This window comes from Lathyrus oleraceus, chromosome 4, assembly GCF_024323335.1.
Source record: "Lathyrus oleraceus cultivar Zhongwan6 chromosome 4, CAAS_Psat_ZW6_1.0, whole genome shotgun sequence".
Taxonomy (NCBI): domain Eukaryota; kingdom Viridiplantae; phylum Streptophyta; class Magnoliopsida; order Fabales; family Fabaceae; genus Lathyrus; species Lathyrus oleraceus.
Genome location: NC_066582.1, coordinates 43,957,574 through 43,975,234, shown reverse-complemented (window position 1 = coordinate 43,975,234; position 17,661 = coordinate 43,957,574). Strand labels below are relative to the sequence as shown.

Sequence of the window (17,661 nt, the reverse complement as noted above, 5' to 3'; positions counted from 1 at the left end):
TCCATCATACAGTTCAACAACAGTAATGTGATCCCTAACATATTCATTTTCATTGACTTTGTTTAACCATAACTCCATCATATCAATAACCTCTTTTGTAACCTGAATCTCGTGGATAAGTTTGTTGCTCTCACTATTCATGTTGAGAGAATGATCTTAAATCGGAACAAGAAAATAACAACATAAAACAATAACAACAACAACATACAATAAAAAAAACATAAACTCTCGAACAAGAAAAAATCATGTGAAACATAAAAATACATACAAGAAAAAGAAAGAACAAGAAAGAAGAAGAATACATTTATGTATGAATCAGAAGCTAATGACGAAGAAGAAGAGATAAAATGTGTACTAGGATTTTGTTGTGATAGATATAACGATACTGTCAAGAAGCGAGAGTTAATTCACTTATATTATATAAGAGTAAACAATTTCACCAGGGTTGTATTCAAAAACCGTGATGAAATATAATAACTTTCATAATGGTTGACATTAACAACCGTGATGATATATATTTTAATTTTAATTTATATATTATAATTATAAGGACAACAATAATTGTAACAAAAAAGTAGAAAGTTGTTGGAGATGTGATTCAAACCTTGTCACTCCATTAATGTATAATCACGGTTTATTAGTTTAAGCGTAGTGCAATGTATTTTCGTAGATATAAATAAATAAAGTGCGTCCATAAATGAGGTATTACCATGGTTGGCAGTCAAACCGTTGTAGTATAGTATGATAAAAGGTCTATTTTTTAGTGGGGATCAAGAGCGGGGGCAGAAAAAGAAATCCTAGTATTCGCCATAACCTGAATACCTTGAGCATAGGCAAAGTTGTAAAACACGTTCAACTTTCTTATTTTATCCATGCTATTTGCAAAGTGAAATCACACATCTTAAAAAAAAGCATTAAGACTTTTCTCTCACCAAAGATTTCCTTCCTCTCCTCAAAATCAATTTCACTCAAGATAACATGAGTATCAATTCTCATATTCCTCACATCAGAAAAAGGTACCTCACCAGGGTCGAACCCGTATTCATAGCCAAACGTATAAAACCATGATCGCATTTCCTCTTTCATTGTCACCTCATCTAGAGAAAGAGAATTTAGCTTGGTACATTAGGAGAAAACAAACTGGTTAAAGTGAAGCTTAGACCAACATTTCGAGTACCTAACTCGACTAGGGAGGGGAGGATCGACATGAATGTAAAAGAAAACATAGTGAGCCACGAAAGTGAGGGGCTTCACCAATACACAAAGGTCTAAGAGTATTTCCAAGTTGAACGATATTAAAATAGAATCAAATAAGAAAAGGTCAAAGAAGGAACCACCAATAAATTTAGGTAGTGATACGTGTTTTAATACATTTTAGTTTTAATCTAACAATGTAACTCATTTTTTTATGTAATGTTATCAATGATGTAATCTCGATACAATTGTGACATATGAATGTCTATTCTACTTTAGTGTTATAGAATTTAGGGGTAAATTTTGAACAATTACTGGACAATTTCTCTATTTCTAAATTATGCACTGTATATTATAGTAGTTCTATATAAAAAATGTTCTAGGTGAATCTGAAAACGCATCTTCGGACATATCCAATTTTAATTGTAAAAAAGACAAAACAAGGGATTTTACGGACGTGCATCTCTTGTAAACACACTTATCTTGTAAAAAAAAGGTTATGTTCTGATATGCATATCTGAAATATGTCATGATGAAATGAATGGTTTCTAAGGTTCAAATTGATCTAAAACTTGCATAAATAGGGACTCTCATTCCATTTTCTTTAGAAAAACTAGAATGAATACATATCTTCATCATGCATTTGTGTATTTCAACGTGCAAATCCCTCACTTTAATTTAGGGTCTCGGAGGACATACTTCTCGTCGTTTTGAAGCCCATATTGAATACTATCCTACGATATCTGGAAAATTAGAGTTGTCAAGTTCGAGTATTGTTCATCCTTGATTAACAATGAAGGGAATATTTGGTTCACCATGCTTGAACAGGAGACAAATGAGGATTTAAAGGTTATGTGGAGTATATTTTATTGTTACTCAACAAAGAGTCTGATTGAAGTGGATGCGACGATTGCAAGATCAACCAAAGATGTTATAAGGATGTTGCAACATCCTGAGCCACCTGTTTGTAATGAAATATAATGTTAAATTTATGTTAACGTTAACGGTTATCGATATAAGTTTTTTTTAATGTTATTTTTCCATTATTGTGCCACTGTTTCCGGTTTGACCTAACATGACATATTCCAAAGATGCATCTCGAAAACACTTACTTAATATTGAATTAAGGATTGTTACGGGGATGCATCTCCGGACTCACCCTAATGTGTATACGGAGATGTATCTCCGGACTAAATTTTAACAAAATAAGGGTGTCTCAACAATTTGATCTAACGTGTGTGTGAAAAGGATGCATCTGGAGATGCATCTTCGAATTCAAGGGGTAGTTGTGACTTTTCACCGTGGTGTGGAAGCATCTTATATGGTGGGATGAGTACTCCCCAATTTTTAAGCCCCGGGTATGCCTTCTTTAAATTCCTGATTAGCATGTTAGTCTACTTAAACTTCAATGTCCTTTAAACATGTATTAAACAAGCAATCCAATTCATGTATAAATAAACTAACTAACTAACTAAAAGTTTGTTTGTTAGTTATTATCCTAGGTCCTCTTTTCTTGAAGTTAATCTTGGTAACAACCTGAGTTTTGTGTGGATAAAAAGCTAGGAAAGCCTTAACCCTTTGTTGTAGGTGGAGTATAGAGGATAGGAGTAGGATTAAGGTTATGAATGTGTTATGGCTGAGGGGGGTTGAAGAAGGTTGCTTGGGAGGTCCTCAAGGGAAATGTGTGTACGATATTTCTGTTAATAATATTATGTTGCCAAATTTTAAACAATGAGATGTTCAAAAGATAAGAGATATGTTTATCCATGATGTGACCAACGATATCCTTAAGATACCGCTTGTGGAAGACATGTTCGAAGATAGTACGTTTTGGAAAGAAGAACAAAATGAAGTTTATAGTGTCAAATATGCCTATCGGTTGTTGAGGAGTGACCAAACTAATCGGTTAATCTGTAGAGAGTAGGGACATTGGGGAAGCTTATGGAACATTAAAGCACCACCTAGAGCCAAACATTTGTTGTGGAGGATTTATAGGGGTTTCCTTCCAACTCAGAAAAAGCTCCATCAACATTTTGTTAAGTGTACTCTAAATTGTCAATTCTGTGAGAACACCGGGGAGGACGAGTGGCATGTATTTTTTGGGTGTGGAACTACTAATCAAAGTTGGAGGGCAGCATGTTTGTATTATACTATTGAACCTCGTTTACAAAATTTTAGTGATGCAAAGACCCTTATTATTGATATTTGTATTAGAGAGGATATGAGAAATTCAAGTAGGCTTGCAGTTTTGATTTGGATGCTTTGGAATGATAAAAATAATGCGATTTGGAATAATGATAGAGAAGAGGCGTCAAAGTTAGGCATGCAAGCATATCATACTTGACATGATTGGTTTAAAGCTCAAGATAGTCATAGGGGTGATTATGATGCCCAACCCGTCCAAATTAGCTGGAGCCCGCCAAATGAAGGATGGGTAAAATGCAATGTGGATGCGGGTTTCAATAGACAAAGAGGAACTACAAACAAAGGTTAGTGTGTTAGAGACTAATTGGGTAGATTCATTATGGGTGGCACTTTGTGAGATTTTGGTTCTTTCTTGATCATAGACACATAAGTTATGGTCTTAAAAGAAACGGTCCAAACAACCATCCAGATGCAATTGGATTATGTGACTTTTGAAAGTGACTCTCAAATGGTGGTTCATGTTACTCATATCGACATTGGTGGAAACTCTGAATTTAGTATCATTATTAGATCAATTAAGAATTTATTACAATATATTCTCAACTATGAGGTAAAGTTTGTTAAGCGCCAAGCGAATTTTGTTGTCCACTTGTTAGCAAAAGCGGTCAATTCTTGATTTATGCGTAGTACTTTTAATTTCATTCCTCTGTGTATTGAATTTTAATTGATAAATGAATTTCATCAAGCTTGCTTGATTAAAAAATAGTTTTGAGAAATTATTTGTTCGGGAAAACTTACGAAAAATAACCAACTTACTTTATAAGTTTGTTAATATCACTAAACTTAAACTTAATGTTTTATTTAATTTGACGTTTTATAAAATCAGACTATATAAAATATTATATTTCAATTTTAGTTTATAGTAATCTGATCTAACATGTTTAAAAAACTTTTTTTGGTCTATGACCTAACCATTTTAATTAAATAAATTTTTTAAAAATTTAGATCTTTTCTATTTTATATAAAAACTTAATTGAAATACATTTACTGTTTAAAAAGAATTTACACCGTCAATTAATCTGAAACGTTAGATGTTACAAAATATTTGACTTTTATTTCAATCATTTATAAAGTAATATAAATGAAAGATGGTGATGAATAATCGATATAAATTTTTTAACACTAAAAATAAATATTAACTAATCTCTTTATAAAAAATCAGATCCAACATAAAATTGCATAAATTCAATCGCATGACTCTCGTATTCTAAATTCAACCGATGTTCGGTGTCAAAATGCAAATTTACTCAAAATTATTTATTTTGGATTTAATTATTTTGTACTTGCTCGCACTATAATTAAATCGATTAGCTCCTTGCACACATCATCATTAGTCACAAATACTAATACTATTTAAAAAATTTAACACAAGTTTTTAATTAGCTTTCTATAAATAAATAAATAAATAAATAAATACTCATGTATTTCCAAATATGAGACGCGTTTTCTTCTACATATACCTTTGTTTCGACACGTCAACAAAAGCCTTACACGTGTCGCCACTTGTCCTTCCTCGCAACCACACGATGCATCTAAACTTCCACGAACGGCAGATATCAAACCAATTCGTAACCCCGCCACGCGAATACCGAAATCTGCCACACGCCCGCCATATTCAAACGCAAACCCCTCGCCACGTCATCAGCATCCACTCAAAAATCGCCACGTAGTTATTATATTTCAAAAAGACGATTTCGATAACACAGATAATAACAACCACCGATAACAAAAAGGAATAGAAAAAAACCTCTTTCAAGTTTCAACTTCAACCACACTCACCGCCACCGTCAGACATGGAGGTTTCCGGCACTGTTCTCCGTCAGTTAACCTGCATCTCCGGCGCTGGATGTAACGCCAATCGCCGTGGCGTGGTTCCACGGAGAGACGTCGGTAGAGTGAGAATGTCGATGGGGACTGATTTCCGTGACGAGGGTCACTTGCAGTATTACCAGGACTTGATGAACAGAGGACCTGTTAAAAGCAACAAGAAGAAGTTGAAATTGCTCAAACGATTATCTGAAAACGTTTCATCTTTCCCTCAATTAGGGTTTGCTTCTGATCCAAATCAACCTAATCTCTTCGATCATCTTCAACAAAACCTCATCACGGTACTTTTTTTTAAATTCTATTTATCTGTATCTAAATTTTACATGTTTCATGTTCTGAATTAATCCTTTTTGCTTTGATTTAAAAATCTGTTTTTTATTTTGTTTTTTTAGTTTTTTTTTTCCTTTTATACCACAAATTCTAATGATGAAGATGGTTTTTTTAATAGTTATGACAACTTTTCTTTTATTTAAAAATCTGTTTTTTTAATTTTATTTTTGTAGGGTTTTTTCCTTTTTTACCACAGATTATTATGACGAAGATGGTAACTATAAAGGCAATAATTGAATTGATGTTTTGGTAACTTGAATGAATACAGGATGGTGGTGAGGAATTACTTAGAGAGCTAGAGAAAATTAGAGCAGAGAAGAAGGAAATGAAGAAAAAAATGAAACAAGAGAAGAAAAAGGCTAAACTTAAACCCTCCAAGATGAAAACTTGTGATAAATCTGAATCTTCATCGTCATCTTCGTCCTCCGAGTCGAGTGATAGCGACTGTGATAAAGTGGTTGACATGAACACCTTCAGAGGTGTTGGCGTCGATGTTGCTACAAAGCCAGTGGATGGTTTAAAATTGCAGACCATTATTGATGTTGAAACTTCCACTCCACATCATCATGTCATGGATTTATGCTCTACAAATGATGCTTCTGTTGTTGTTGGGTTTAAAAAAGAGAGTAATGTGGTTATCCCTGCTGCTCAGAAGAGAATTGAGGTTTGCATGGGTAACAAATGCAAGAAATTAGGGGCTGCTGCATTGATGCAAGAGTTTGAGAAGGTGGTGGGAGTTGAAGGTGTTGGGTCTGTTGTTGGGTGCAAGTGTATGGGGAAGTGTAAAAGTGGTCCTAATGTGAGAATTCAGAATTCTGTGGATCATGGCATGGTTCATGGAGTTGATGATTCTGTTAAGGTTCCTAGTAACCCTCTATGTATTGGAGTTGGTTTGGAGGATGTTGATACTATTGTGGCTAGATTTTTAGGGGAGAATCACAATGGCATGAGTATGGCTGCTTCAACATAATCTTAGTGAAAAAAAGCTGTATCAATGTGTTGATTGTACATAAACTTCATTTTGAATAAATATTAGTTATCATGCATTCTGGTTTTTATTCCTCTTGTACAACTTGCACTTGGGTTTATTACCTTATGTACAGAATGTGAACTTATAATGTCATTCTCTTCAGTCTAGTTTTGTTTTTGTAATTATTTTGAAAGATGTATTATGCAGGTTCACTCATATCACTATTTGGCTAGATAATTGGTGGTGTTCCTATTGCTGGCCTGGTTGTTGTTTTTGTTTGTTGCACCCAAACAAAGAGGAAAAGCCAAGAAAAAAAAGCCCCAACCAAAGGAAGAGCTAAATTAACCTATCCGTTTTCAAAAAATAAATCTCAAAAAAGTTTTTTTTTTAAATAATCATATTTTTCAATTAAAATTCTAAAATAATCTCTCTTTCAAAATATTTATGGATTATTTCATTAAGCATGCGCATCTAATTTTCTAATGAACATGCATGCATATACTATTTTATGTCTAGTTATATTGGCGCATGCATACACTTATATGTCAATGCATGTGGTACATCCTCTCTCTCTATATATTTTTAATTTTTTAATTTTTAATTTTATATTTATAAATAATTAAATTAAAACGTAATCAAAAATAATGATTAATATTATAATATAAAGTTAAAATACATAACAATTGACAAAAATTAATGAGCTGTCTGATTGAAATGTCCCCCTGTTCCGCATTCATGTGCGTTAGTCTCTCTTCGAGGTCTCCCACGATTTCTGTGCGGTGTTTGGGGTCTTTGAGTGTTGATATGATGCAATGGTGGCTGATGTGAAGGTCCGGTGGAAGGTTCAGTGGTATTTGATAGATTTGTCATCATTTCTCTTTAATAGTTGGGGGGATTGTCGCCAACTACGCTTCCTTAATTGAGTTCAGTGTCCATGTTGTCGTAGTTGGGTCGTTGTGGTTGAGTGGTTTTTGGACGGTATGGTTGCCCGAATTATGACATTGAATCGTTTTTGAAACAAAGCAATGGTTCATGTGGTGTACTAAAGTCAAACAATGGTTGAGTGTTATGGCGATGAGATGTTTGGGTGTTCATCAGTGGGGCTACGATGGCATGAAGTTGAATCCTGTGAATCATCCGGGCTATAGATTTGTTGTAGTGGTTGCGTATGATTGTTGGTGGTTAGGGTTTGATTCCTGGTTTTGAGTTTGGGTGTGTGATATGAATTGGTTGCAAGATTGGGTGTATATGGTAGGGTGATGGTGTGAGGTTGGTCGTTGGGTTTGGGTGGGTTGACATTGTTGTGCGGGGATTTGTTGTTGGGTCTTCGTTGACGTGGATCAATCAAATACATTGACTCATACATAAAGTATGACATTGTAACCGACCTAAACCATGCCATATAATGTTGAGTTGGTCTGGCACCATGTATGACTGGTTCGTTTAAGATGTGTTGTCGTCGATTCCTCCAATGACGACACATCTCTTTTGTGAAGCCTCTCCAATTGGAATAATCCCATTGGTCATCGACTCTTTGTTGATGCTAATCTCCTAAACACGTCGGAGGTCCTGTAATTTGTTGTTGCATGCCGAACTGCAGTTTTACATGGTCACTCTGGTGCATCTCCACAGTAGTGAATCAGATGATTGGTGTTTTTGTTGTCCAAACTGCATCATCATAATCATGGTTAACCTGATGATCAAGACCCATATACGGCCTCTAGATAAACTATATAAGAATTTGACATATTAGAGGATATGTAATTGAATAGTTTTTTTAAATCAAATGTAAAGTTGTTTAGTAGTAATACATCATCTGGTCCAATGTGGTCTAAAAGATTGCGATAGACTACTATAACGTGTTTGAGACACCTATTATAGTTCATCCCTTAATTGATCACCTAGATCAAAAAGATTATAAATTCTAATAAATTAGAAGATTTAATATAAATTTACTTTGTTGCATAGGGGAATGTGAATGGCTTCTTGTTGACCGGAGCGAGTGACGACAGTCTTGACCAACCTCATGTTTGTAGCAAATATGCGCAAGAATAAAATGCTCAAGTATTTTTTTGGCCATTTTTACACAACGAACTATATAGATGAGACAAAACATCTGAACCCCAACTATATGTGCCTATTTTATTTATGTTTTGTAACAACGACAAATACATAATATTTACCGTATTACCAGTACTTTCAGGAAATAAAAAATTACCAAATAGAATCATAATATAACACCGAGCTTTAATTATTTTTTCATACTCGGTAGATTCTTCGTTTAATGTTATACTTGAATAATATTGTTCACGGTATTTTAAATTAATACCTTGACCCCTAGGTTGACCCGAAGTATGTCTCATAGTTGTATCTTCACGCAAAGAGGCACCCAACAATTCCTTGCATATATAGTTGTTTTGGTTAACTCTACCATTTACGGTCTTACCATCGATAGGTAGAACTAACAACATGTAGACGTCCTCAAGTGTGATAGTACACTCACCGAAAGGAAGGTGAAATGTGTGGGTCTCGGGTCTCCATCTTTCTAACAAAGCAAGAATAAATCTATAGTCAACTGAGTATGAGATTATGTTGAGTAGATTACCAAAACCGCATCCTCGAAGATATGGTTCTATAAAAGGATCGTGTGGTACATATTCATGTACACGACATCGAAATCTCTTTGGGTCCTAATAAAACATAATTAAGAAATAAGTAAGAATAAGTAATAAACAATAGAGACATTTTGTTAGGAAATAAGAATGAGTACTAAATAATATAAATTAAGTAATAACATACAAATATCGCAATATTATCGATTGTTCCTCGATGTTCATCACCCATGGTCAATAGAGACATATTATTGCAAATATGTAGAGTGTTGCAGATAAGTTGAGTTTTGCAGAGAGGATGAGTGTTGCAAAGATGTTGAGTGTTGCAGAGAGGATGAGTATTGTAAAGATATTGAGTGTTATAGTATTTATAGATGAGAAAGTAACTTGAAAGTAAGTTGAGTGTAAGTTTGATGGTAAGTTGCATTCACGGGAGAATGTATTTTGCATGTGATGTATGTGAAGGCGCCATCGGTAAGGGCGCATGCCTTATATTTTTGCATGCATGTGAGTATGCGCCATTGGTAAGGGTGCATGAGTGGGTTTATGCATTTGAACATGCGTCATTGGTAAGAGCGCATGCCTTGTCTTGTTAGGGCAGAGGAATCTTACAGAGAATCATGCGGGCGCATGCGTTGTCTTGTTAGGGCAGAGGAATCTTGCAGGCGCCATTGGCAAGGGCGCAAGCCTTGTCTTATCTCCTGCATGCAGGAATCAAGGCAGATTCTTAAAAAAGTTGATACGTGATAAGTGCACTTGCCTTGTATTTTGCATGTGTTGCCTTCACCATCTACCATATTTAACTGCATGCTAAAACGTGATCAATGCACTCACCATCAAACACTAAACTTACATCTTAAAAAAATATCTTCAACACCACATTACATGATCAATGTCCATACCGATGGTGAAATATTTGAGTGTCACGTATTCGGTTTTTATTTTCGCAACACAGAAGTAACCCAGCTTATAATAAATAGACGATCAAATTTTTCACATTTGAAACAAAGAATAAAAAAGAATTTTTAGTGTAGTCAGGTGAGATAAATCATCTACAGAAATCCAGTCTTTTTTGCAGACAACCAAGTAAAGTTTTATCAGTTAAAGACTCGAGATGATGACAATGTTCAGCATATGTTTATCAGTCATGAACAATCTAGATACAATGATATAGAGTTATATATATTAACACAACAAAATTAAGTGTCTCAGTTCGTTGATTTATCATAAGTGTTTTATGAAACTGATGACGATGAACAAGCTGAAGTCGATGTTGTTGACGACGAAGAAGAAGAAGCTGAGTTATTGTTTAATGAAATGGTGAATGATGAAGATGAAGAAGATCCATTACCAACTAGTCATGTATATTGTACATCTCAAAACATGACAAGCTTGAATTTAGGTACAGATGAACCTTCATTAGATATATTTTACAATCCTTATGTGCAAATTCAAGGATCATTGAAAGAAAGAGACAAATTTCGCACAAAAGAAGATTGTGTCAGAGCCATTAAAAAGTATCACATGGAATTATCAACTGATTATAAGGTTGATCGGACTAATGCAATGAGGTATAATATTTATTATCGAAATGAGCTATGCATGCTTCGGTTGTCAGCATCTTACCGGAAGAGGAATGATTCTTGGGAGATAGGTTATATGGGTCCAGTTCACACATGCTTAATCACGAACCTAATGCAAGACCATTACAAACTCAACTCTCAGTTAATATGCGATGAAATTTTATTTGTCATTAGCGAGAATCCATCGTTAAAGATGAATAGAATAATCTCGCATATTTTTATACAATAAAATTATACTCCATCATACAGTAAGACATGGATAGATAGGACTAAGGAAGTTGAAAAAGTGTTTGGCAATTGGGAGGATTCATACAAAGAACTTCCAAAATACTTGGTGACTCTTAAATATTATGCTCCATGGACTATTGTCAATTTGGAAATGTTGTCGGCATATACCCCAGACGGGACTTGTGCTATTGGTAATGAAATATTCCACCGACTCTTCTGGGCGTATCAACCATGCATCAAAGGTTTTGCTTTTTGTAAACCTATTATACAAATTGATGGTACATGATTGTACAGGAAATATAAAGGAACGATACTGATGGCAGTGACACAAGATGCCAACAACAATATTTTTCCAATCGCCTTTGCCCTAGTTGAAGGGGAGACTGCTGGGGATGGAGTTTTTTCCCTAAAAAATCTCCGATTGCACGTTTCTCCTCATCCTAACTTATGTTTGATCTCAGACCGACACCCTTAAATAGTGAGTGCCTACAAAACATTGATAATGGCTGGTAGGATCCTCCTTCGATGCATGCCTAATGCATTAGACATATAGCTCAAAATTTCATACAGGAGATCAAAGATAAAACATTGCGGAAGAAAGTTATCAACGTAGGGTATGCATTAACCGAACCTTCTTTCAAAGACTACCGCAAGACATCAGATTCTCAAACGCATATGTAGTAAGGTGGGTCGACAATATTCCATTGGAGAAGTGGACTAGGGCATATGACAACGGTCAACGATGGGGCCACATGATAATAAATATTGTGGAATCAATGAATTTTGTCTTTAAAGGAATTTGAAACCTACCTATAACCGTTTTAGTGCAAGCAACCTATTTCTGGCAAGGGGCGCTATTTGAGATCAGACGTTTCAAATGGAGTTCCGTGTTACAATCTGGGCAGTTGTTTAGTGATGCTTCAATGAAATTCATTAAAGAGGAAGCTACCAAAGCTAACACATATGTGGTCACAGTGTTTGACCGTACTAAAGGTTGGTACAGTGTTGTTGAGTCAATGGATCACAATGAAGGCATACCGAGGGGACATTATCGAGTGGAACCAGATGGAGGTTGGTGCGACTGCAGAAAGTTTCAAGCCTTTCGTATCCTCTGCTTCCATGTCATATCGGCATATTCAAAGGTTCGACGGGATCCTTCCAACTTAGTATCCGACATTTACAAAGTCATAAACCTTTGCAATATTTACAAAATTAGCTTTTCAGTGGTAGCAAAAGAGGATTATTGACTTGCATATCAAGGGGACATTCTATGGAACAATGAAATAATGCGAAGAAATAAAAAAAGGCCGTTCAAACAGCACCCGTATTCGAACTGAAATGGATACGACGAACAAAATGGTTAGATTATGTAGTTCATATCGCTAACCCGAACATAATCGTACTAACTGTCTCAGTGTTGGAACAAGCACAACAAGATAATTTTAATTATAACTTTTTTATTTTATATTAAAAACATCATTCATTTCATATGATAATTTTGTGAGGAAATACCATCACAAACAAATACAACACATAAACAACACATAAACAACAACACAAGAAACTACAACAAATAAAATACCATCACAAACAAATACAACACATAAACAACATAATTATGTGATTACAACCATCAAAACAATTTTGTGAGGAGTATACATCATCTTGTGAACGTCTCTGTCAGTTTTAATATCCACCTAGAAATGAACTTCTCCATTTTGGTTGAACATGGTATCAAGCCATTGAAATCTTCTGATCCTTTCACCATCTGCAAAGTTTTCATCTAACCAACGGTTCAAGGTACTGTTAAGATGTTCGAATGTATCTACATTCCAAAGTCGGATCTTCATCGGAGGTTGCACTGCTGAAAAGATTAAATCGGCATTTCTCTTATGAATGTATAGACACAAGTATGAATATGCAAACATTTTAAAGAAAATTGAAGGAGATTGAAGGAAAATGGAATGAGAGGGTAAGAAGTTGTGTGAAAAATTATGGGAGACATGTTGTATATATACTAGATGATTGGTGGAGCATTGACGTACACACATGGCTACTTGCATGCGCCATTGCATGTGGCGTCTTCACATGCATGTGACATTGCATGTGGGCCAGTGCATACAATATTTCAATGCATGCGCCCAAACCATTGGCGCCTCTGTTCAATGAAAAATAGATGTGTCGGTCCAACTGACACATGCTTAATGAAACGTGGTTATTTCTGTAAATATTTTTAAAAATAGGTTATTTTAGAATTTTAATTGAAAAATAGGGTTATTTTAAATAAAAAATGATTCATTTTAATTTACAATGCAATTTTTTTTTCTTTTCAGTTCTACTTTTTAATTATTACTATTTTCATATTCTTGATAATGAATATTTTGATAAAAAATGTATTTTTTCTTTTTATTTATTCATGTAAAAATTATATGGGATGGAGGAAACGACTTAGGAGTGTATTGGAAAGAAATAACTTAGCTTTTGATATATCATTAAGAATTCAATAATGTTTTCAAGAGGAAAGCAAAATGAATTTAAATATTATTGATATATTGTGATGTTATTTTTCACTTCATAAAATATGTAATTAAATGAGGGACTACTTGTACATCTTATCTTATGGAGTGCGATGCATCTCTGAACGTATTTATATTACAAATACTCAATGCTTTTGTGAGAGATTTATCCCATGTTGTCAAAAAATGTATCTGAAGATGTATCTCCGTAATTATATTATTTTTAAAAGTCAGTGAGTTTTACAAAGTTGTATCTCTGAAATACTCTATGTTAGCTCAAATCACAAATCAATAACAAACATAAATAACATAAAATATGTAATAGTACATAGATAATCGTTAGTATAAATCAAACATTACATTTCATCAAGACGATGCAACATTATTAGAATATTTTTGGTTGTTCTTGCAACCGCCGAATCCACTTCAACCGGACCATTTGTTTCATAAATGTACTCCACGTAGCCCTTAAATCTTCATTCGTCTTCAGCTCAAATTTGTTGAACTGAATTTTTCCTTCGTTGTCAATCGAGTGTGAACGATACTCGAGCTTCACAATATTTTGATTGTCCGAGTATTGTATGAGATTCTCTAGTATGGATTTCAGATCTACATGAGAGGTGTACTTTATGACACTAAATTCAAGTGAGGGTTTCGTGCTGTTGAAGTAGACAAATATGACATGTCAATATATGCTCATTATTGTGTGATGTGACTTTGTTAAAAATATGAGATGAAAGACCACATACTTATACAATTTTTAGATTAATATGGATCTTAGAAACTCAATCATGTTGCAGATGATGTTCTGGAGATGCATCTTCGGATACACCATTAGTTTTCCAAAAAATTGATGGCTACGAAGATGCATCTTCGTATCATTCCTTGTTAAGTAATTTTTTGAAATAAAATTGGGTGAGTTCGTAGATGCATCTCCTGAGCCTCCCCAAGTTGTTATTGTTCATATAAAACCTTATATGTAGGAAAATAAATATTTGCTTTAAAATTGAATATTTTCTTGTTAGTGTTCTAAACCCAAATTTATATAATTAATGTTGAATATACATTACATTTGTATTCATATTACATCATTGGCAACATTGCATTCAAAAAAACGAGTGTCACCATCTAAATGTATTGCAAGATAAAAACTAAAATGCGTCAAAATATGTGTCACCGTCTAAATATTTTATATGGATGGTTTCGCCTTTGACTTTTACCGATTTGATTCTCTTTCAATCTCGCTCAATTTAGTGAAGTCTTTCATCTTTTCCAAAAAGTTACCAGACTACGTTTCAACTTCTTTTATGGAATGAGATGTCCATTCCAGTGATGTATGTGGAATATGACAACCCAGATTCAAATAAGCTTGAATAAAACATAGAGATTTTTAAAGCCATCTGATACACATAATGTGTCCGGATGAATTTTGAGGTAAGCCACTCCGAAGTGGAAAAAATATTTTTGAAAAAACATATCTTTTAAGATCAATACACAACAAGTACTTTCTATAAGATGATCCATTTTAGGGAAGAACATCCATTTTGACTCTAGTGTCAGACCGCTAATACAAGGAATAAAAGATATATAAATTGCATCAAAATGTTCTTTTTTTCTCGTACAGTGTTGTGTATGATTCCTTATGTGTCTGTAACACTTTTAGAAGTTATTGGCAGACAAGGGTATAATTATCCTCTCCTTTACCGAGCAATGTTGAAACAACACGATAACTGCAGTTACTATAACCCTTAACATCTACAATTTGCTAAATGTATTTGTGCATAAAAAGTGACATCTCTTTTATGTGGATGATTTTTGGTAACGGTGGCGAAGGAGATGGTTTACTAATATGAGCACCATGGAAGAATTTATAACACCATCCCAGACATCCATTATGTTTTTCAATACCACACCACCTGTGACCATTTTCCAATCTTCATCCTTGGTTTTTTGGTCCCACTACAGGTTTAAATCCGTTTCTCGTATTTTTGGTTATGTGATATATACAAAGTAATGTATATGATATAGAAAACACATTTGTAACCAAATTCATCAGTGTGGTTCCACGATCGGTGACAATGATCGTTGGCTTATTTTCTTGGTCCTTCAACAAACTCTGACACATATCGAAAGCTCATGTAACATTCCCTTCTTCTCTTTTCAAAAATTCAAAACCACTGAAAAAGTAATCTTCGTAAAAGTAACACAAAATTTCAAAAGTGGAAGTCTGCACTTGCTAGTCTTATATGTTGAATGAAATATGAGCTTAGTGGCAAATGTATTGAACAACTTAATGAAATCATGATGAGTTCAAAATATATCTTGAGTGGTGACTCCATCATCACACACTTTGTACCTAGAAATATAGTGATCATTATTCAAAAGGTTCAACAGTTGTTGTATTTCCACTCGTGGTCCTCTTATCTCATTTTTGTTTACAACATGAACATTGTATATTTGCTTGATATTTGAGCATTTTGAGGTCTTTTCCATTTTAAAGTTGCAAGTATGTTTTTCAGCTGCACCATGTTTAATGTCATGTCAAAAACAAGTTCCTTTTACTCAGGATTAAAGAGACATACAAATGGATGGTCGGCTAACTTGTAACAAAAGTCATGATTATGTTTACCAGAAACCACATTAAATTTCCATGCACTATTCGCCTTACGATATCCACATACCTTAAAAGGACACCCACATTTTCTCATTATGGTGTCATCCCGTTTTAACTTTAGAGTAGGTTTTGTGTACTTGCCACTTTTTTCGTATCTCATTGTCACAAATGCATGTCTTATATCAGAACCATTATCAGGCCTCCCAATTACAATCTTGAACCCAAATTTGGTGACCTCCATGCGGATCTATTGGAGTATATGTTCATGATTATTGAACACATGTTTAGTTGTGAATTATTCATAAACATCTACCTCGACAACAATTAATTTAACATCCACCTCGATATCAACCGATTTAGCATAATCTTCGACATCATCCTCCATTTCATCCAGTTTAACATTCATATACACAATAGCTTTGGGGAAAATATCATATTGCACCATGCCTAACATCAAGCATAACAGAAAAACATATTTAATATTGAAATTCAAATTTTAAAACAATCTATATATGCATATTCAAATAACATGCAACCTACTCCGGAAATGCACCTCTAGACATAACGTTCATTTTTACACAGTTGAAACCAGATTAATGCAAGCAATGAAGAAAGAAATACATGTACATTACCTTAAATTTCAGCTTCTTTTGCTCTTTTTGATGTGATAAACACAATAATGTTATTTTTGGAGTGCAAAAGTTGATTGAAAATAAAAGATTTTTTAAGGGTTATGAGAGAACATTGGTGTTTGATTATGCAAAAGAAGAACATGCAAAGTGGTGTTATATTCAATTTCTCACTTTTACATTTCCAAAGATGCATCTTCGGAAATGTCAAAGAGTTGTTAAATAAACTAGCTCAATTAACTAAATACATCATTAATGACATCCAATGGTTATTCTGGAGATTCTTCTCAGATATTATCACTTAGTCGTTAAATAAACTAGCTCAGTAAATAAATATATCATCAATGGAATTCAAAGATTATTCCAAAGATACATCTCCGAATTAGTTTTTGGCATAAATAAGGCGTGTCTCACTTGCAACACATTTTTCTGTGTGTTGGATGCGTTTGAATATACATCTCTAAAATATAGAAAGAACAAAATTGGATTTTCAGTGTGTTCACCTGATGGCACTCGGTCATTGCATGTTTTCTGTCGAAGAAACAAAGAGAAACAAATCGAAGATGATCAAATTTGATGACTAATGGCCAAAGAACGGAGCAAAAATTACCAAGTATGAAGAATTTGGGACTTAGAGAAATTTGGCTGAAAAAGGAGAAAAATTGAGCAAGTCACTGGAATAATTACGTGTTGCATCACGCGTTATCTTGCGTGTTATAAATAAGAAGAAAAGTGGTATCGCGTGAGTGGAATAACAGTCAGCACAACATTGCACACGCGATGCAGTCAATTGCGTGCGTGATGGGCCTTTTTCCTGGGAAATTTCTGACACGTTGTGGTAGGATTTGATGGCTACAAAAAGGTAGAATTTGGACTTTTTAGGGGTTTTGTGATTGGAGATTGGATTGTATGATTTACAACACTGGAAGTGAGTTTTGGAGCGCATTCAAAGC

The 17,661-nt window shown here is 34.3% G+C and overlaps 2 protein-coding genes across 2 annotated transcripts; one reads left to right on the top strand and one right to left on the bottom strand.

The window, feature by feature from the left end:
* The first annotated feature begins 5,106 nt into the window (after positions 1 to 5,106).
* Positions 5,107 to 6,614, top strand: LOC127138762 (diacylglycerol O-acyltransferase 3). Its single transcript, XM_051065273.1, has 2 exons — positions 5,107 to 5,507; positions 5,825 to 6,614. Exons 1-2 carry the CDS (start codon positions 5,193 to 5,195, stop codon positions 6,524 to 6,526), a joined length of 1,017 nt encoding a protein of 338 aa, XP_050921230.1. The 5' UTR covers positions 5,107 to 5,192; the 3' UTR covers positions 6,527 to 6,614.
* Positions 6,615 to 16,023: 9,409 nt separating this feature from the next.
* LOC127135911 (uncharacterized) lies at positions 16,024 to 16,651 on the bottom strand. The gene is made up of 3 exons (XM_051062535.1): positions 16,633 to 16,651; positions 16,393 to 16,526; positions 16,024 to 16,326 (listed from the first exon to the last, which is right to left on the bottom strand). Exons 1-3 carry the CDS (start codon positions 16,649 to 16,651, stop codon positions 16,024 to 16,026), a joined length of 456 nt encoding a protein of 151 aa, XP_050918492.1.
* Between the last annotated feature and the right edge of the window lie 1,010 nt (positions 16,652 to 17,661).